General features: G+C 43.7%; 1 protein-coding gene across 3 annotated transcripts in view; it reads left to right on the forward strand.

Annotated features, from left to right (window-relative positions):
- LOC113406290 (cyclic nucleotide-gated channel cone photoreceptor subunit alpha-like) overlaps positions 1–15,839 on the forward strand; it is a 35,289-nt gene extending 19,450 nt beyond the window's left edge. The window contains exons 5-8 of one of the 3 annotated variants that reach the window (XM_026650292.1): positions 3,479–3,586; positions 5,324–5,431; positions 7,662–7,768; positions 14,428–15,839. In XM_026650292.1, coding sequence (XP_026506077.1) covers positions 3,479–3,586; positions 5,324–5,431; positions 7,662–7,768; positions 14,428–15,839 — 1,735 coding nt within the window. Of the gene's footprint in view, positions 1–428; positions 446–3,478; positions 3,587–5,323; positions 5,432–7,661; positions 7,769–14,427 lie in introns of all 3 variants that reach the window. The other 2 variants (XM_026650304.1, XM_026650296.1) reach the window with 2 other exon arrangements.
- Positions 15,840–21,545: the final 5,706 nt, after the last annotated feature.

Consider the following 21,545-nt stretch of genomic DNA (forward strand, 5'->3'; position numbering starts at 1 on the left):
TGGAGACAATACTTACTTATCTTACGGGGGTGTTGTGAGGCATAGTTAGTTGATATGTAGAGCAGTTTAAAGGTGAAAAACATTATGTAAGTACTACATTTTATTAAATACTATACTAATATGATTATAATGGTATAGGCAGGCAAGTCTTTCCCAGCCTACAGGGACATCTCCTCCCCCATTCTCAGGAGAAACTGGACAAAAGTCTTTTCCATTTCCTTTAGTCAAAGGGAATAGACATGAATATCCTTTCAAACAATTACTTGAATGCTGCTTACTCAATAATACTTCGGAGGAAATAAACTGCAGTTTTGGTAAAGCTCCATGTTTGTCAAGATGGAAGGGGCAGCAGAGTGCCCACTCTTGGGGCAGTGGAGACGAGGCCTTCAAGTCTGCAGATGTCATGCAGGGGCTGTGCTTGCTCTCAGGGTAGAGGAAAGGAGGGGCCCGTCCTTTCCTTTGACTCCAGTGGCGAGTCTTTAGAGTGCTTTTGCATTGTACTAACATTGCCGTACCAATAGCTACTGTGTTTTAGATCAGGGAGATGGATAGAGCAGTGTATGAACAAAGAGACGAGTGAATCCAGCCCCCAGTGAATACCTGTAGTAAATGCAGAGGGTCAGGGGAAATTCCATCCCCAAACACAATAAAAACAGCCATCTACTGATGAGTGGGTTAACTACTGATTTTTGTCAAAACATCCCTTCCATGGTTCAATGGCACTGATACATTTTATTGCTTAGCCATGTCAAATGAATCTTCCTTGTGTAATCAGGCTTATAAATGTGCAGCAGCACAGCTCTTTTTAAAAGAAACATTATGCCCTAGTGATACAACCACCCTTGGGAGCCAAACACTTTGAGTATTGTGGACCAGTGCATTGATAAGAATAGTGGTTATGAATGGGGTTCATGTCATACACAAAAGCATAGTAGCTTGCTGTCAGAATGGATAATGTGATACCCAAGAGTGTTTCTGAATGGCATAGAGCTTTGTGGGATCCGCAATATTTGACTTTAAAATGCAATCACACAAGATCAGAAGGCTAATGGTAAAGAAAATGAACTTGTGAATAGCACCCTCTGCTGTTGTGCTAGCCCTGCTAAGGTGGGTTGATGTGCAAAAACTTATTTGATTGACCTTATGTGTAGGTAGGACTTTAGGAGCTCTTTCAATTAGACAATCAACACAAAGACTAGTTTTGCCCTACAGTTGTGCTCCCTGGATTTTCATGGGCATCAGTGAAGTTTCACTGTATGTGTTGACTGTGGTCAAGCCTGGTTTGGTGAACATTTAAATAACCTCTTGGAGAATGCAAACAGGGATGGTTTTAGGATTTTGAATCCTCCCAGCAAAGTAAGGCAGGGGTCTTTCAAATAACCATGCCCTACTGCATCACAATGGGAGTGTGGTGGTAGCAGTATCAGGGCTCATGTTTATTACCATTGGGTAAGGGATATTTCCAAGCCAATTGCACTTATCTTAAAATTAGTGAATATATTTTCACACTGTCCTCCTGTCCCTTAAAATACTGTACTCTCGTTAAAATTGGCATGTTCTTAGGTAACTCTACAAACCGCAGCATAAGTTTTCTCTCCTGTGAGAGGCATGTGCAAGAACATGTGGTGAACACACGTGATGTGAGCTCATGGCATTTTTCCCTGCTGTGCCCATTGGCTAAGATCCTGCAATAGGATTTTTCTACATGCCTCTCTGGTAGGTGATTCTGCTCTTGTATACTCTAGCTTCACACTGGAGTGATTCAGTTCACTTGAATAAATTTACTCCTGATTTACACTGATGTGAGAGCAGAATCAGACCTCGGGTTTGTCTACACTGGCAATTTACAGCACTGCAACTTTCTCGCTCAGGGGTGTGACCCCCTCCCCCCCCGAGCGCAGCAAGTTTCGGTGGGGGCGGGGGTGTCTGGGAGCCATGCTCCCAGCGGTGGTAGCTACGCCCCTCGTGGAGGTGGTTTTTTTAGAGCGCTGGGAGAGCTCTCTCCCAGTGCTCTGATGTGACTACACAAGCCATGTAAAAGCGCTGCTGCAGCAGTGCTGCCAATGTAGACTAGCCCCTAGTGTGTGCAGATCAGAGTGGAACAAACAGCCGCCCTGGGAGGAAAATGCCTTGTCTACCACCAAGCCACAGCTTGTACGTAGAGTTTTAGACTTGCAAGTGGCCCATTTACATTAAACTGTCAGGGATATTGATGCTTTCCTAACTGAAGCATGGGGACACTGTCTACTTCGGGAACAAAAATCTTAAATACAAACATTGTATGTGGAAATTTTGGGGGCAAATTCTTTGTTGGTATAAATTGATACAGTTCCATTAACTTCAATGGAGTTTCACCATTTACACAAAAAGAATTTGGCCCAAAATTTAAAGATCGATCAAGTAGTGGCAAAATTCTAGCAAATAATTTCCATCCAATCTGAAAAAGATTTCTTTGTCTATATGGTAATTGGAGACATACCACCACAACTGGATTTGAGCAACCCCAAACTTTGGGGAAGTTCAAATCAAATAGAGGACTGCTTCCTCTATACTGGGCTGAAGCAGAACCCCAGATATGAACTCTAGAAGAGTTTGTATCTGGACCAGAACCTTGCAGCTTGGGTCTACCTCTTATGCTGTTGAATGTCAGGAAATAACAATGTGAAGAGAGACAGTAGTAGAACGCCATTGGTTTATTTACGTTTATTGTCTCCGGAACAATTAATAAACGTGAGGTGAAAACCTGGCCCATTGAAGTCAATGACAAAGTTCTTATTGACTTCTAGAGGGTCAGAATGTCACCTTTCATGCTCAAATTTTGAATAACACTGCTGTGCTGAATAGACAGCAAAAGCTTGTTTCCACATTTTGGTTGGCTTTGTTCAAACATTGGCTATGGTTCTCCTCTTGCACTGGTGTAAGTCAGGGGTAATTTTAATGGAGTTAGCCAGGAGCAAAACAAGTGTGAGAGGAGGATCCGACCCTTTTTACTTAATCACTACCACAGCTTTAAACAGACAGTCGCTGCTGTTGCGGTTAGAGTATGTCAAAGGACCAAGCAAATCTTGAGACTGTCAAAGCATTTCAAGTTCTAATGCCATGAAATAGATGTTTTTGATTGCCTGAATTTTAAAGAGTCAAGCAAATAGGAAACATTTCACTATAAACAAAGCAAACGCTGTTGTATTTACTTGCCCGATAAAGAATGGGTTAATCTCTCACAAAATCAGCCAGCATGATTTAGTACCATGCTAATGTTAATTCTGGAGCATAGATCATGTAATACAGGTCCCATTTATACCAAATGGGTGGATCGCCTACTTGCAAAGCCCTGCCCTCTCCCCTTCTGTAGGAGCAAAACCCAGCTCTATAGCCTCCTTTATCCCACATCAACTTCCATCCTCTAGCCTCGCTTTGCCTAGCCTAGCCTAGCCTGGTAAATTGGGAACATTGCTAAATGTTACACTATGTTACACAGCAAGAATAAAGAAAAGAACGAGGCAAAGGAGGAGAAAAAAGAAGAAAAAAAGGAGGAAAAGAAAGAGGAGAAAAAAGACGACAAAAAAGATGATAAAAAAAAAGAGGAGTAAGTATTACTAGTGAATGTATGGTTGTAACACACCTCCTGCACCATAGAGCCTTACATGGAGTAGTTAAGTCTTCAGAGCAAGGCTCCTGCTACAGTCAGCATTTTCCCAAGCTGCAGGGGTGTTCTCCTGTCAAAGCTATAATAAATTTTCAAATTTGAAACGGCAACTGCTCAAGGAACCTGCAGCATCTTCCCAAGCATACAGGTCTGTCCTTGGCACCTTCCCAGTGATTTGTTGCACTAACTTCAGACCAGGAGTAGCGGAAGCTCCCTAAAAGGGGGAGGAGGCCACCGGTGCCTGAACCATGGCCCCGCCTCCATACCACCCCTTTTGCCCAAGTCCCCGCCCTTGTGCCACCTCTTCTCCCCAAGGCCATGCCCCCACCATGCCTCTTCCCCCAAAACCCCACCCCCTGCTCGCTCCTCTTCACCCCGTCGCTCGTCCTTAGAGCCGGTAAAGTGATGGGGCCATGGCCCTCTGCCCCCCCCCGCCACCTGTTCTGGCACCCCTGCTTCAGACTGAGCAGTAAAGGGAATTCAAGTGATCTCTGATCACCTGAGAAGGCAAGAAATTGCCTTCTCTATCAGGCCCTATTAGTTAACAGCAATCTCCTTTGCAAGTCTGTACAGGCTTGGTCATGGTTCAGAATATCTGTAGAGTCAAGGTGGGGCACAGAACAAAAAAATATACTTATACAAATACTGACCAATTCAACATCTTTAGTTATATTTTCCATTATTTACCCTACTGTGAGCAGGAGCAACTCTATTGACTTCAATGTGGTTGTGATTTCTTACATCAAGCAGTGCATTTGGCCCTTAGTGTTATGTAAATAGACAATTGTTCCCTAATTAGCTATTTATAAACTCCGTTCCCATTGATTAGGGTTGGCTTTAGTTCAGTGCCATGTAAAGAAGAAAAGATGGAAAGAGAATGAGTGTTATATGTGCAGAATGAACGCTGTTTCTGAGGGGTGTGTTATAATGAATACATCACAGATGTGTGTAGAGTGTGCTGTAGGTACCGTATTGCTGTAGTATCCCTAGTTAAGAATGCCACTTCTGGATGGATTCTTTCTGATCCCAGGACATAGATTCTTCTCTCTTTACCAAAGCTTTGTTCTAGAGGAAGCTCTGTCAACCTCCCACAGTGTGCAGTGGGGTTTGTCCTTTCACACAAGTCTAAGGTTCATTGAAACAAACCAGAAGAGAAAAGAATGGGATTGACTTATATGAGAAAGGGTTATTCTTTTGAGAGTGCAAAGTAGGCAATGACCTCTTTGACTCCAGGAACAGGGTTATCACAATTTTGTTGCGGTTTTTAGAAGAAATTGGTAAAAATTCTTGGCTGGTGGGAAAGGTAAATAGGTTTGTTTTCAGTTTTAAAAGAAGGGCGCCTATACCATGAATGTTCAGAATTGGGGTTTTTAATGATAGCACATATTTCAATGTTATTTTTACATCTATGTAAATTTTTCTAGTTCCTTTTGATTTTCATGGATTTTGGGCATGTAGGAATAGACTGAGTCAAATGAGAAAAGCTTCAGCTGCTGTACTGAGTAATATCTGGGATGTCGGCAGGGATGGCACACCCTTTGGTGCTATGCCTTTGTCATTAACTGAGCTGCAACCATTACAATCTACTAGAAGGGTGTTCAGCCTTGGAGATCAAAAACATGACCTCCTTTTGGAAATAATTTCCACCAGTGTACCTCTGCATGTTTTACTTTTCAGGAAGAAAAAGGAGATCTTTGTGATTGATCCTTCAAGCAACCTGTACTATAGGTGGCTGACCATAATCGCGACCCCAGTATTCTATAACTGGTGTTTGCTAGTGTGCAGGTATGGATTTATATTTAATGTTTATTTTAGGCTGCAGAAGGAGTGCCTGGTTTGTCTGCAACTGGAAAAGCCCACCTGATTCTTTTATTTTAATATAGTGCCCAGACTTTTTCTTCCCCATTACTACTGCTGCATTGCTCATTCACTAATTAGTTTTCTTGAGGATATGCCTTTTTTTTTTTTAAGATTTAGGACAGGGATCGGCAACCTTTGGCACGCGGCCCACCAGGGTAAGCCCCCTGGCGGACCAGGCCGATTTGTTTACCTGCCGTGTCCACAGGTTCGGCCGATCGCGGTTCCCACTGGCTGCGGTTCGCTGCTCCAGGCCAATGGGGGCTGCGGAAGTGGCCCCAGCACATCCCTCGGCCTGCGCTGCTTCCCGCCGCCCCCATTGGCCTGGGACGGTGAACCATGGCCAGTGTGAGCCGCGATCGGCCGAACCTGTGGACGCAGCAGGTAAACAAACCTGCCCGGCCCGCCACAGTGCTTACCCTGGCGAGCCGCATGCCAAAGGTTGCCGATCCCTGGTTTAGGATTATGTGTCAGACACCTGTTCCAAATCCTTTATTCTGGTTTCTGTTCTTCTAAAATGCGTGTATATAATATACATACACACCTACATATGCACACCACATATGTGGAAACGATATCTGTGAGATAAAATTAAGAGTCCCGTACATATATCATGTTCTTTGGACTCCCTACACTCTGCTCACTAATCCGTCTCCCCCGAACAGATTAAAACAGCTGCCATTACTCTCCATCTCCCACAAGTAGCCCAACAAGCCAGATAAAAGTTCTACCCCAGATCTCGAGGTGTAGGACAAGTGAGTACTGCATCAGTGATAGGGTTATGCTAGGAGAATCTTGCCACCAATCATGGATATAAACAGGAGCTTTCTCCTGTTGATGAGAGGAAATTCCAGAAAGATGGAAATTCTTTCTATGCCTTTAGCCTAAAAGGCCCCAAATTCCCTGGGCCTTAAAATCCTGATATTCTGTATAAAAACGCTATTTTAGGTGATTTTAAAGAGTGTTCTTCTCCCTCCAAGTCTGTATATTTGGACTCATGATCCTAATGAAGCCTATTGTTCCAGGCAGAGGGAGCTGAACATATTAGCAATAACATTTAAGATGTTTTCTTAAAATAGTTTTTCGGTAAAAAATGTGCCCCTCCACACACACTGGATGGAGCACTATCAAGATTTTCTCAGCATTCATTTTGAATTACCTGCAGAACTTACTGCTAAACTCATGCTGTTAAAACCTTAATATCACACCACACCATCATGCATTTTCTTTTTTTCTCTTTCATTTTGTACAAAAAACATAGCACTCTTGTTAAAAGCTGTTTCTTCATTATGCAGTGTAGTTATAGCCGTGCCGGTCCCAGGATATTAGAGAGACAAGGTGGAAAAGTATTATCCTTTATTGAACCAACTTCTGTCTGTCTGCCTAAAAAGTCTTTGACTGGCAGCAAGCATTCCCAAATCTGTGCCTGTAATGGCATCTGTGTGCCATCTAGTGGCTACAGTACAAAGTGAAACTAGGCCAATGTATTTCTCTAGGCACTGTTACCATTTATGGAGAAACTTGTGGTGGTCAGGGATAGATAAGCTGGTGGATGGCAAGCAAGATCGGGGAGTAGGCAGAGAAGAGTCATTTAAAATTAGTATGAGGAATTTTGACATGGCTTTTCCTCCAATGGCAGGAAGATATTACTGGAGTACGTGAAATGGACAATCGGACTCAGTGTATCAGAGTCATGTGGGCGTGCTATGGAGGCAGATCACTTAGTCTCTGGGAGTCATGGGAGATGGTGTGCCCTGTGTCATGCAGGAGCAAACCTTCTTCCAGTTGATCCAGGAATTAACTTGATGGGATCTGAATGAATTCTGTACAGTCCTCCTCTGCTTGTAGCTCTGATGCTGTAATGTGAGATCTTGAGGATCTGAGCTGAGAGAACTGACGCAGAGTAACGTGTGTGGGATGTGTGTCTATATGTGAAATTTGCCCCTGCTATGTAAGACCTTTGGTTTCAGAAATATCTCATTATGTTAAGTCATTACATTTAAATTCACAGCAAATACTCCAGTGCAGACATAATGCCCACAGCCTGTGCAGTGCCAGCAACAGTTGCTAAAATGCTTTTAGAATACACATATAGTACTCTCTGCGCCTGCTTATACAAGAGGAATGAAATCTTCCGTGTCTTTGTGGTTTTTTTTAGAGCCTGTTTTGATGAGCTACAAACTAAACATATTATATTATGGGTGGTCTTGGACTATAGCTCAGATATCATCTACATACTGGACACATTCGTCAGATTCAGGACAGGTGAGTCCTCTTAGGATTTTACATTGTTTTCAGACATAACATGGGTTATGCCCTACTGGATCAGTATGCCGGTGGCCCATATAGTTCAGTATCCTGTCTCCAACAGCATATAAAACTAGATGCTTCTGAAGAAAACACAGGAAACTCTGAGGTGGGAAATTATGGAATAACCTGTGTTTAGGGAAAGCTTTTCCTAACGCCCCTCAATTAGAGATTGGTATATTCCCTGTCTTATATCCCTTCCAAATTTAAAAACAAAAACAAAACAACCCTATATACTATGATGGTGGATTTTTTTTAATTCATATAAATGTTGAGTACTGTTTTTTAATCCTGCTAATGTCTTGGCGTTAATGATAGTTTGTGGCAATGAATTCTACAGGCTGTTTATTCTCTGTGTAAAAAAAAAAAAAGTATGCCATGAGGCGACGGAGCCAGTTTGCCTGCAAGAGTGCTGTGACAGCCTCTGCTAAGAACTTTTCTCTTGCAGTGGATTTGAACCAGAACTTTAATACTATGTTGTGTGCAACCAAGCAAATGACATCAGTACAATGGTGACCACAGTTGCAGGAGGGAGGTAACATCTGCTATTGCCTTGGGAGACATTTGAACAATTCACAGCAGAAAGTAAACTCAGCCTCCTTATCATTTAAATTTAGCAAGTAACTTGTTTAACAAATCAGTATATCTCAGATAGATATCTGAGGCCTTAAGACTTAGGCCAGGTCTACACTACCGCGGTAGTTCGACAGCTGGCAATTGAAGTTCCGGGTTCGATTTATCGCGTTTGGTCTGGACGCGATAAATCGAACCAGGAAGTGCTCGCCGTCGACTGCGGTACTCCAGCTCAACGAGAGGAGTACCGCGGAGTCGACGGGGGAGCCTGCCTGCCGCGTGTGGACCGCGTCTGAACCGCGGTAAGTTCGAACTAAGGTATGTCGACTTCAGCTACGTTATTCACGTAGCTGAAGTTGCGTACCTTAGTTCGAATTGGGGGGTAAGTGTAGACCAGGCCTTAGATTCATTTGGCTTCACCTTATTTCCACATGAGGCCAACCATACCCAAAAAGATTCCTTCTGCAGTGTACTACAAGGGGGATTTCTAACAATCGAGAAGAAGAGGGGAGTTCATTGGTACTGCACAAAGGATACAAATGCAGTCCTAGACTTTGCATGGGACTATTCTGATTAGGATTGTAAATCTGTCAAAGCACTGCTAAAATGCTGACTCAACAGTCCTGGGTTGGGGTTGCAGAAATGCTATTGTGAGTCATTTAGTCACTTCAATGCAGGCATCTGCAGTGGTTTCTGTGAAGTGGTGGAATGTGGAAGTGTTCTTTTAAGTGATGTCATTCAAAGAGGCCATTCTAGGAGCACAGGGCCATGGAAGGAGGAACTTACTTTAGAGAGCACTGGAGTGGTTAATTCAAAGTGCAGCTGAAAAGGAGAGGACAATAGGGTGATCTGAAGGAATCAATGTGAGACTAGAAGCCAGGACGTACTGAATTCTAATCCTGGGTCTGCCACTGACTTGCTGTGTGGCCTTGGGCAAGTCATTCATCTCTCTGCCTTATTTCAACCGTCTGTGAGATAAGGGAAATAATGCTTAACCACTTACCTCACATGGGTGTTGGGAGTATTAGTCAGTCAACATCTATACAGTTCTTTGACAGTACTATATAAGAGATACATATTATTAAAATAATTTTGACTTCCAGCCTATTGAAACTGACCTACTCAGACTTAATATGTTACTTTGTGGTGATTAGAATGGATAGACAGACTCCCCATCCCTCAACCCAGTCCCCGTGTTTGGAATATAAATAGTACTAACAATAACAAATGCTACAGCTGCTGCTTTACAGATCACTGTAGTGGCAGATTCCTAACAGACAGGAATTACCCTTTTATATGAAAATGTTGTTGTGTGCACCACTAATTTACTGTAAGGGGACTCAAGCAATACTTTTATTAGGTGTATAGGCCTGTCAGTTCTCATCAGATCACTGGCCCACGTACTCCTGTCTCTCACTGCACCCGGTCTGATCATTCATAATGCATGTAGCCAATTGTGCAATGCAGTAGAAGAGGGATCCTGATCCTCGCAAGTGATCCTCTTTGCTGTGAAGATTTCTTCATTTGTACATTTCTAAAAAACTTCCAAAAGCTGCTATACACAAAAGGTGTTGCTGTACTATCAATGGAATTTTTCCCCTGCAGGGGCTAGTAGAGAATCATCTGGATGTGTATTCTCTTTGCATCTTCAGTAAGCACTACTCAACTGTGTTTCATAGGTTATGATTGTATGCAGTTCCCCTTGGAACACTGTTGCAATCTAGGTCTTTCAGAAGTGGCAAATAGCACTGCAGCTGTACTGCTCAGGAATCCTATTATTGTAAGAGTAGAGTTGGCTTTTCAGGTTCTCCCATTTCCCAGTACACAACCGCACTGATTTCAAAGTTGGTTACTGGCCCAAAACTTACATTTTCTCATTTCTTAAAATGTAACTTTTGCTGTAATCTTTGGTATAAAGAAAAATCAGCATGTGTATATATCAACGATCTGATCAAAAGATGACTCAAGAGCAAGAAGCCAATAAAGGGGAATATTACAAGGGTTCAGTCTTGTCAGATATTTATTAGTAGCAGCAAAATACAGGTTTTGCATGAAGAAAATGAATAAAGTAAGAGAATTAACTTAAGGTACCGTATAGCATGGCCACTGATTGTGTCTAAACACTGAGGCCCAGATCACCAAAGGTATTTAGGCACCTACCTCCTATTGTTTGGGAGTTAGGCACCTACATACCTTTGATGATCTGGGCCTGACTTCTGATTGACTGGTTGGGTATTTGGAGGAAGGGGGATATAATAACTGTTTAAACCCACATCTCAATCACATTTACACACCCAGAAGTCCCATGATAGGGTCGATTCTATTAGGGCCCCATCCAAAACTCATTCTTTTCATTGACTTCCATCAGCTTTAAAGCAGGCCCTTACACACCATGTCAATATCACCATTCTGTAAATGAATTGTGTGGACAAAACCAAATAATGAAAGACACAATATTAAAAACCTGTGTTAAACAATTGTAATGGGATGTTCTTTAGTGGGCACCTTAAATCATGTATTCATATTTTTTATTTTTAAAAACTAATTTTTTTCACAAAATCAAGATGCATATTAGAAATTCTGGTGGCCATCTCGCAGGACCAAAATGATTCTGAATAGTGAAGTATCTCCCTAGAGAGAAAAAGTCGGCTCTGAAGATTTTATTTCCTTTTGGAATCTGGGATTTCAGCCACCCTCTGCAGATCTTCGGCTGACAGCTCAGGCTCTTTTGGTGTGACTGCTGCTGGAATAGTGTGTCCAGTTCTGGTGCTCACAGTTGAAGAAGGATGTTGGTAAATTTGAGAAGGTTCAGAGGAGAGCCATGAGGATGACTGAAGGATTAGAAAGGCTCCTTCTAGTGATATACTTTAGCTCAGTCTATTTAGCTTAACAAAGAGATGGTTAAGGGGCGACTTGATTATAGTCAATAAGTATCTACTTGGGGACCAAATATTTAATAATGGGCTGTTCAATCAAGCAGAGAAAGGTATAACACAATCCAATGGCTGAATATTGGAGATAGTCAAATTCAGACTGGAAATAAGGTGTAAATTTTTAACAGTAAGAGTAATTAATCATTGGAAAAATTTACCAAGTGTCATGATGGATTCTCCATCACTGACTATTCTTAAATCAGGGTTGGCTATTTTTCTAAAAGATCTGCTGTGGGAATTATTGTGAGGAAGTTCTATGGCCTGTGTTAGACAGGGGGTCAGATTAAATGATCACAATGGTCCCTTCTGGCCTTAGACTCTATGTATCTATGAGTGAGTGTTTATTTTTGGTAGAAAATGCTCAATGCATCATTGTAATAGTCTAGTTGGCACTGGTTGTTCAGAGAGTAATAATAATACTTAGCTCTTATATAATGCTTTTCATCAGTAGATCTCAAAGAACCTTACAAAGGTCAGTATCATTTATCTCCATTTTACAGATGGGAAACTGAGGCAATGAAAGACAAAGTGACCTACCTGAGGTCACCCAGCAGGTCAGTGGCAGAGCCAGGAATAAAACCCAGGTCTCCTGAATCCCAGACCAGTGCTCTGTCTAGGAAATAAATAAACCTTCTTCCCTGACCGGTTAGAGCATTAATTAATTGCTTTTAATTAAGATTTCATTTAAAAAGTTACATAAAGCTTTTTATTTTACCAACATCAAGACTATCTCCCAAATACTTTAATGGGCCAAATGTCAACCCAATAGTTTCCATGACTGGCGCTTTTTTTCACTCATAATTTTTTGAGAGATTGTAAATGTCTCACTGAAACACAAACAAAAAAGAGTCATCTCCCCAAAAGAAAAAACACCACCCCAGCTTAATCTTCGGTACAAGAAGAAAATCACGGATAGCTAAAAAAAAAATCTATCCTGTTATGTTAGCGTCTCACTGAACATTTGTTGCATTCTACTATATGCTGCTTATTCTAAGATTTCATTTGAAAACATTAAAGCCCTGATCCTACAGACAATTACACATGTGAGTAGTTCCACTGAAGTCAGTGGAATTAGTCACAGGAATAAAGTGAAGCATGTGTTTGCAGGATCAGGTCCTAAGTTTCTATCCTTTCTTATTGCAAAGATACAGCCATCACAACATAAAGGAGACAGGCTGCTGCTCTGTAACCCAGCCATGCAGAAAACTGCCCAACAATAACAGGGTTAACCCCCTACTATGCCTCTTCACCTGAATTATTGTGAGCTTCAGAAACTAACTGAGGTTGATTAAAATGTGAGCAATGTCTTTCTCTTTCTTCTCTTCAAACAAAACTGTGAAAATTAAATGCAGAAACTACATTCAGGCCACATTCAGTTAGAACAGTTAAGAACATAAGAAGTCAGAAAATACAAAAGCTAAGCTTACCAGAGCAATGTGAGCTCAGCCATGTTACACATACATAGTATTGTCTAGTTTCTGCTTTTCCTGCTTACATGTTTAGCTTAAATCTTATTGTTTATGTTGTATACCATAAAACAAACTGGATGTACAACATGTCTGAATTCAGAGTAGCAGCCGTGTTAGTCTGTATCTGCAAAAAGAACAGGAGTACTTGTGGCACCTTAGAGACTAACAAATTTATTAGAGCATAAGCATATGCATCCGAAGAAGTGGGTTGTAGCCCAAGAAAGCTTATGCTCTAATAAATTTGTTAGTTTCTAAGGTGCCACAAGTACTCCTGTTCTTTTAACATGTCTGAAGTAATGCTTCCGGTGGAACATAATGCTTGTCTGGCTTTTTGTGATTTTTAACTATGCAGCCATACCTTAGTATTGATGTAACTTTGTACATTTAGTATTGAAAACAAGTGGGAAGCTCCCGCTGAAGTCAATAAGGGAGGCCTTTGTGTATCCAAGGAGCAGAATTTGATCAGCTACTTCATATTGTATATTTAAATACTATAAATATATTTAAAATATAGATTATTTTTTCATATTGTGTCACATATTTGTCTGCATCACTAAGCCCGAGTTATTCACTTAAATTGGGAGAGGAGTATTGGTCTTGTGGTTAAGGCTAGCACTAGATTGCAACTTTCTAGAGAGCAGTTCCCAGTTCTGCCACAGACTTGCTGTGTGACCTGGAGCAGGTCACTTAGGGTATGTCCACACTGCTATTAAAAACCCGCAGCTGGCCTATGCCAGCTGACTCAGGCTCATGGGGCTTGTCCTCGTGGGGCTGTTTAATTGCAGTGTAGATGTTCAAGATCAGGCTGGATCATGGGCTATAGGGTCCTGCGAGGGGTGAGGGTCCCAGAACTTGGGCTCCAGCCCAAGCCCTAATGTTTACACTGCAATTAAACAGCACCTTAGCATGAGCCCTGCAAGTCCGAGTCAGCTGGCATAGGCCAGCCGTGGATGTTTAATTGTAGTATAGACATACGTTTAGAGACTGATTTTGCTATCCTTACACTGAAGAGCATCTTAATCCATAGACTTCAGTGGGACTAATCATGGAATAAAGTGCTACTCAGCATGAGGAAGAGTATCAGAATCCGGCCCTTAATCTCTGTTAACGTCGGGGGAGGGGTGTGTGTGTAATAATGCTCCCATTCATGGTGTGGCTTATCTATTTGGACCCTGATCCTGCAATGAGATCTGCACAGATAGAACCAACACCCACATGGAGCTATACTGACTTCATTAGGACTTCATGTTTCAGTGGTCCAAATAATTGTCTTTGTGAGTTTGGGGCCTTTATACTGTAAGCTTGTTGGGGCATGTGCTGTCTCTTAGTGTATAGCGAATGTTTATCACAATGGACCCCCAGTCTTGGTTGAGATCTGTATGTGCTATTGTAATTCTACTGCTACTACTAAATATAAAGCTTATACAATATCTTTTTATGAAATATACCAGAAACCTATGGAAAGTACATTAATGTCCATATATATTATGATAAGTTTCAAATGCAATAATGTCTTCAGTATTTGCAAGCAAATAAGAATCCTTCAGGCATAAGCTGCAGCCTCTTTCTGACTAATTATAGGTTTGTGGCCCATCTTCTAATGTATTCTAACAAAAAACTGTTATTTTTTTATTCTTTTAAGGCTTCCTTGAACAAGGCTTACTAGTCCAAGATGAAAAGAAACTAAGACAACATTACACTACTACCGTACAATTCAGATTGGATATGCTCTCTCTTTTACCAACAGACCTGGCATATTTAAAACTTGGGTTGAACTACCCTGAACTACGGTTTAACCGCTTGCTGAGGTTTGCCAGGCTATTTGAGTTTTTTGACCGCACAGAAACCAGGACAAACTATCCAAATATGTTTCGGATTGGAAATCTTGTCTTGTACATTCTTATCATCATCCACTGGAATGCATGTATATATTTTGCAATTTCAAAGCTTATTGGGTTTGGAACTGACTCCTGGGTCTATCCCAATGTGTCCCATCCAGAATATGGACGTCTGTCCAGAAAGTATATTTACTGTTTGTATTGGTCAACACTGACACTGACGACAATTGGAGAAACTCCGCCTCCGGTGAAAGATGAAGAGTATCTCTTTGTGGTCATTGACTTCTTGGTGGGTGTGCTGATCTTCGCTACCATTGTCGGTAACGTAGGCTCTATGATTTCCAACATGAATGCCTCCAGGGCAGATTTCCAGGCCAAAATTGATTCCATAAAACAGTATATGCATTTCCGAAAGGTGACAAAGGATTTGGAGGCCAGGATCATTAAATGGTTTGATTACCTCTGGACCAACAAGAAAACAGTAGATGAGCAGGAAGTTCTTAAAAACCTGCCTGACAAACTTAAGGCTGAAATTGCTATCAATGTCCATCTGGACACGCTAAAGAAAGTGCGTATTTTCCAGGATTGTGAAGCTGGGCTTCTTATTGAGCTGGTGCTGAAGCTGAGACCTACAGTCTTTAGTCCTGGAGATTACATCTGCAAAAAGGGGGATATTGGGAGAGAAATGTACATCATTAAGGAGGGGAAGTTGGCTGTGGTGGCAGATGATGGCATAACACAGTTTGTTGTCCTAAGCGATGGCAGCTACTTTGGAGAAATCAGCATCTTAAACATCAAAGGTAGCAAATCTGGTAACAGACGGACAGCCAACATCAGGAGCATTGGTTATTCCGATCTATTCTGTTTATCCAAAGATGATTTGATGGAAGCCCTCACTGAATATCCTGATGCCAAAAAGGCATTGGAAGAGAAAGGGCGGCAAATTCTGATGAAAGACAATTTAATAGATGAAGAGGCGGCAAAAGCAGGAGCTGACCCTAAAGACTTGGAAGAAAAAGTGGAAAGACTTGAAAGCACTCTGGACAATCTACAGACTAGGTTTGCTAGGCTCATGGCAGAATACAACTCAACCCAACTCAAAGTAAAGCAGAGACTCACCAAAGTGGAAAACAAAATGAAGAAATATGGAAGTGGCTTCTTATCTGATGGAGGGGAAGAGTCTGTAAAAACTGAGGAAGTGGAGAAAAAGAATTAATAGTTCATTTATATTTCCTCATTCAATCTAGAATATTTCAGCATGTAAAGCCATAAATATATATATATATATATAAACATATTATATATGTGAAAACACTCACACACACACACACACACGGTTATTTTTATATGGACTCCAAGAGAATGGTTTTTAGAGTTTTTAACTAAAGCAATATTTTCTTGTAAATAGGAAATTGTTATTTTTATCTTGTTTTTAGGAGGAGATTTTGGATTGTCATTTGGGTCTTTTTTTGTACTGATGACATGTTTCTTATGAGTCATGCTCAGATTATCTTTAATGTGGTATGTATAGATCTTGACACATTTAATTGTTGTTTATCTCTTTCCATGCTCTTGTTGAAGGAATCATGTGTAACGTAATGGACTCTTCCAGAAAGAGGAGACAGATCTGTATTAATAATTAACTATGCTATGTCCACACCCTCTACCTTGGTAGCCTAGTAACCTACTAAATACATGTAGTAAATCCAGACTACCCAAAATCTATATTCTTTCACAGCAATGTTAAGGAACCTATAGGAAAGGCCTGTCTTGGCTATATAATCTGTTACATGATATGAAATACCCAGGTACTTGAATGCCACAGATCTCGAAATGACACCTTTCTACTGTGCTATGCTGTGGTCATTGGAAAGTCCTTATAGAGCAACCAATGGCGCTTAATTTGCTCTCAGTGCAGTTCTACTATGGTTTCTCCACTCTGCAACTGTTATATTAACTGGACTGCATTAACTCTTTCCTAGCCCTTTCCATGCTGGGATAATCCTTGCATGAAGGAAACCCCTAAGGGATTGTCAGTCCTGGCAACGTGGCTCCATTAAAGCTGAGAAGAGACAGTACACATCCCCAAAGCCTTCTGCTTTTATATAGAAGGCCTGTTCTCCATCCCCTAGGGTTTCATCTGGCTTTTGGGGCAGAACTGATGACTGTAATGCATGGGGGCAACCCCTATTGAATCATTTGAGGGAAATTGTGTGAGAGGGGAGCAGATTTTTCTGCTCTGATCCTCCACCCAGATCTCCATCTGCAAGTAATTCTGCAGGGGAGGAAGATCCTGGCTCCTGTTAGAAGGCCTTTCCTGATATTAAGCCTAAGGTTTCCTTCTCTTCATTTTATTTTATTACTCCTGTTATAACCCCCCCATGTCAGCCTAAAGAATTCCTCTCCCTTCTTGGAATTTACGGCTTTCAGATATCTGTTACCATGGCACCACGTCAGCATTACTGAGCTAAGCTAGACAAAATTTACTCTTAATTTTCCTCAAGACAGCCCCTTCAGGCCCCTAACCATTCTGGTTGCTCTTCTCTGAACTTGCTGCAGGTTGTCACTTATCTTTCCGGTAAATTTCTGCCCTGAATTGAATGCAGCATCCCAGGTGCAATCACACTGGCAGGCAAAATTATATTTTTACTGCCACATCACTAGGGCCCTACCATGAAATCTGGCTATTGTAGTGATAGGGAGCTCCTACCATGCGCTGACCTCCAGCTGCTAATGCCAGTGGGGCTGGGGAGGGATGGGACTTCCTCTTCCCCTGCAGGGGCTGCTTTCGGGGCCAGATCAGACCCACCTCCAGGAACATTCGCTGGCTGCAGGAAGCTCTGTGGCTCCTGGCTGGAAGCCCAGCTCTGAAGGCAGTGCAGCCATGGAGCTTCCTGCAGCTGGGGACAGGCCCCGGACAACTGCGGGGCCCCAGAAAAAATCTGAGGCCAGGCTTTGGAAGCCCGGAGCCCTGGATGCCGAGCAGGGGAAGCCCTCATGCACCAACCCCAGTCTGTGGCAGCAGCGCCAGGGGCGGGCAGGGCGGTGGAAGGCCCCCACAGCGGCCCTCGATCCCGTCAGAAACTGTAGGATGGGGTAAGCCTCCTCCACCCCAACAGTCCCCAATCCCATCCCCAGCAGAAGCTGCAGGATGGTGGAAGCCCCCACGATGACTGTGTTCCCTCTAATTTTTCCCACTCATGTGCAGAATGAATTTTGTTTTGAGCACCAACATGGAGGTGATGTGTGACACATCACCTCCTTATCGATGCACAAAATTCATGTGGTGGGGGTGGGGCCAAAGGATTCGGAGTGTGGGAGGAGGCTCGGCTGGGGTAGAGGGTTGGGGTGCAGGGGGGTGAGGGCTCTGGCTGGGGGTGCAGGCTCAGGGGTGGAGCTGGAGATGAGGGGTTTGGGGGTGCAGTGGGGCTCCCTGGGCTATGGTGGGGACAGAGGACTCCCCCCCCCCAGCTCTCTCTCCCTGCAGCAACACCTGGGTTGGGAGGTGAAAGGGGGGCAGTGCCTTTCCCCGCTGCAGCAGGTCCGGGACTGGGCTGGGGCTGGGTCGGGGCCATCTCTCCCCACTGCAGCCCTAAGCGCCTGTACAGTGCTTAATCCCAGACACACAGCGTAGAGGGAACTGAGCCCAGTGGCCCCCGACCCCATCCCTGGCAGAAGCCGTGGGGTGGCAGGTGAAGCCCCCGCGCCTGACCCCGCTTTCCAGCAGAAGCGCCGGGTGGGTGGGGTGGGAGGAGCCCCAGCACCCCCACCCTGGTCCCCCACAGAAGCACGGGGGTGGCGGGGAAAGCCCTAGCACCAGAAACCCCTCTGCAGCCCTGGGACTGGAGGAGCTCTCACTCCTTGCTGCAGCCCCGGGCCATGGCGTGGACAGAGCTTCTCCGGTCTTGGAGCCACAGTGGGGCAGGGAGCAGAAAGGAGCAAACAGGTTGCAGGGCTGCTGTGGGGAGGGCAGAATGGGGGGGGGACCCTGGGTGGAATGGGCACCCCCAGGGAATGGGCACAAAGGGGTGGGGCTGTGGGTGGGACCGCAGGTGGAAGGGGCGGAACGGGGGTGGGGTCACAGGCAGAAGGGGTGGGGAGGGGCCCTGACTTGCTCTAGTCCAGGTCCCCAAGAAACCTTAATCCAGCTCTGCCAGGGGAGGTGGGTCTAACCCGGCTCTAGGAGCAGTCCCTGCATAGGAAGAGGAAGTCCCAGCCCTGTTGGAACTAGCAGCTGGAGCCCGACGTACGAGCCCCCAGCTGGGGCACCCACTGCCCTGCCCTGTCCTGCCCCTCCCCAGCTCAGGGCCCAGCACTGGGGGCTAAAGGGGCCTTGGGATGGCTGGGGTGGGAGGACCATGGTGCCCCCCCCAACCATGCGGAGCTGGGCGGTTGCCCAGCTGTAAGGCTGCCCCTTCCCCCCCCAAGTGATGGCCCCTCCAGACCCTGTGACTCTCACTTTTGTTCTGCTGCTGGCACCAGCACTGGCTGTAGAGCTGGGCGCCCAGCTAGCAGCCACCGCTCTCCAGCTGCCCAGCTCTGGAGCGCAGAAGTAAAGGGTAGCAATCCTGTGACCCTCTTTTGGGTCGGGACCCCCATGGTTACAACACTGAACTTTCAGATGTAAATATCTGAAACTGTTAAATTGACTATTTAAAAAATCCTGTGACCGTGAAATTGACCAAAATGAGCCATGAATTTAGTAGGGCCCTACAGATCACACTGCAAGCTCATGGCTACCGCCCTACACAGTGTTCCTCCTCTGGCGCTTCTTTTAGCATTCCTACTTCTCAGATTTCTGTCTCTCCCATTGGGTGTGTTTTGGATTATTCCCCCCAAATGCATTAGTTTGCTTTTCTCCCTTTAGGCTCATTTTTGTATTTTCTGCTCATGTCCTGAACAGCTCTCGTTTTCCTGTACTATTTCTCTGTTCTCACTGGCATTTGCAGCCCCTCCAAATATAGTGTGAAAACTTTTCCCCATTGAAGTTAATGGCAAAAGTTCTTTATCGAGCACAGGATTTCATCTTTAGTGCTATCGACAATTTTATTAACATGCAGTTTATTTACTCCCCAGCTTCCTCTCAGCTCTAAATCCCATTGATTAGACGACCCATTATGGTTTTGCCATTATGTCTCAGATCTATTAAATTTCAAATAAAAGCAGCTGACAAGATAGATTCTGTGCTCAGTGAGATGCCTATCTGTGTTGTCATTCTCCATAAGTTGTTTCAGGGGAGACTAGGCAGGTCTACACTACCGCTTAAGTCAATCTAACCTACATCGCTCGGGGTGTGAGATGCTCTCCCGCCAATGTAGCTTACGCTTCTCGCCGAGGTGGAGTAATTACAGCACCGATGTAGTGCTGTAGTGTAGACTTGCCCTAGGAAACATGTAATGATCATCATTCAGAGAAGTGGAAAGTTTCCCTTCTGCCAGGCAAAACAGATTCCCTGACAGATAAGCAGGGCACCTTGAGCATTGCCACTGCAGCAACAGAAACATAAATTCACTATCTGATGCTCGTAATTGTTCAGGGCTTCCTCTTCCTCAGCTCTTCAGTTGAGACATTACATTTAGCCTGTATTATTCTCTACTTATTTTAATAGCTGTGGCATGAAAGTGCTTTCAGCTTCAATCTTGTCTATCTCTGTGTTACTGTTCCATTAATGCTTTCTCTCTCTGACATGCACAGATGTGGCCCATAAAAGTTTGACTCTTTAATACATCGTGGTGATAAAATCAAATGTGGAACAAATGTGGCCTCTGAAATCATATTAAGAAGCTGTTACTCTTTCCTTTCTTTCGCCCCATGAATTTTATGGGGCTCTAGGAGAAACATCACACACATTGCCTCTCGTGAACTCATTCAGTGTCACCTTAATGAAGCTGGCCAAACATAACGTTGAGGTTCTACTGCCGTAAGAGGCTTGCTTTATTTCTGGAAACACATTTTATAACTCTACATCTTTTTGCAAATTAGAAGCAACTTCATTACCCTTGAGGATGAGTGATCTAAGCTTCTCAGTGCCCATGTGGGGTGTCAACGTTCCCAGCAGACCTGTGCCAACAGTACAATTGCTTTAGCTGACCCTGAACTGGGGTGGAGCTTGCCCAGACCAAACTAGACAGAGACAGTCAGATTCTTCAGCGCCTGGCACACTGCGTAAACGACTACACTGTGTAGTCATTTACACGTGGACAAAGTGGATGTAACAGGCTACAGCTCGGAGTTGACAGTGCTTTACGCCTACTTTGTCCACGTGTAAATGACTACACTAAGTGCAAGGCTGGGAAAAAACAAGGGCCTGTGAAACTTCCTAGAGTCAGCCAGTCTTTTCCCACAGGTGTGTTCCTTGAAATAAACAAGGTGTGGCTCATAGTAATGTAACTGTTACCGCACTAGTATGTGTTATAGGGTTCAGTGGGTTTCAGACTACAGCTATCCTCCATAAAGAAACCTGTACAGTCAAGTGGGGGTGGGCGGGGGTGGGGGGTGGGGAGCGAGTAGGACGGCACTGAGTTTGATGTTCACATGGTATTCATTTATCAATATATAGATACTGTTTTCAGATGCTATCAAACTTGTGACACAAACAACAACAAAGCTGAGCAATTCAAAATGAAGGCAGACGCTATGTCCCTAATAGCTGCTGTTCTGTTCCAAAAAGAGAAAGATGAAGAAGAGTGTGGCTGAAGGGTGACAGTCTGAATGCCGGATTTCCCTGCTTTTGGCGGCTTGTTTAAACAGCTCATGCACTGGGCCGTTTGTATTTAGGCCCAGATCCTCAAAGGTATTAAGGTGCCTAACACCCATTTGCATCACTGAGGTCCATTGAAATCAGTGGGCATTAGGTGCCTAAATGCCTTTGCGAATCTGGGCCTTAGTGTCTGTGTATGTTTTAAGTCAGTCACAGAAGTTT

The sequence above is a fragment of the Terrapene carolina genome, unplaced genomic scaffold (assembly GCF_002925995.2).
Source record: "Terrapene carolina triunguis isolate 2854851 unplaced genomic scaffold, T_m_triunguis-2.0 Scaffold25, whole genome shotgun sequence".
NCBI classification, from domain to species: Eukaryota; Metazoa; Chordata; order Testudines; family Emydidae; genus Terrapene; species Terrapene triunguis.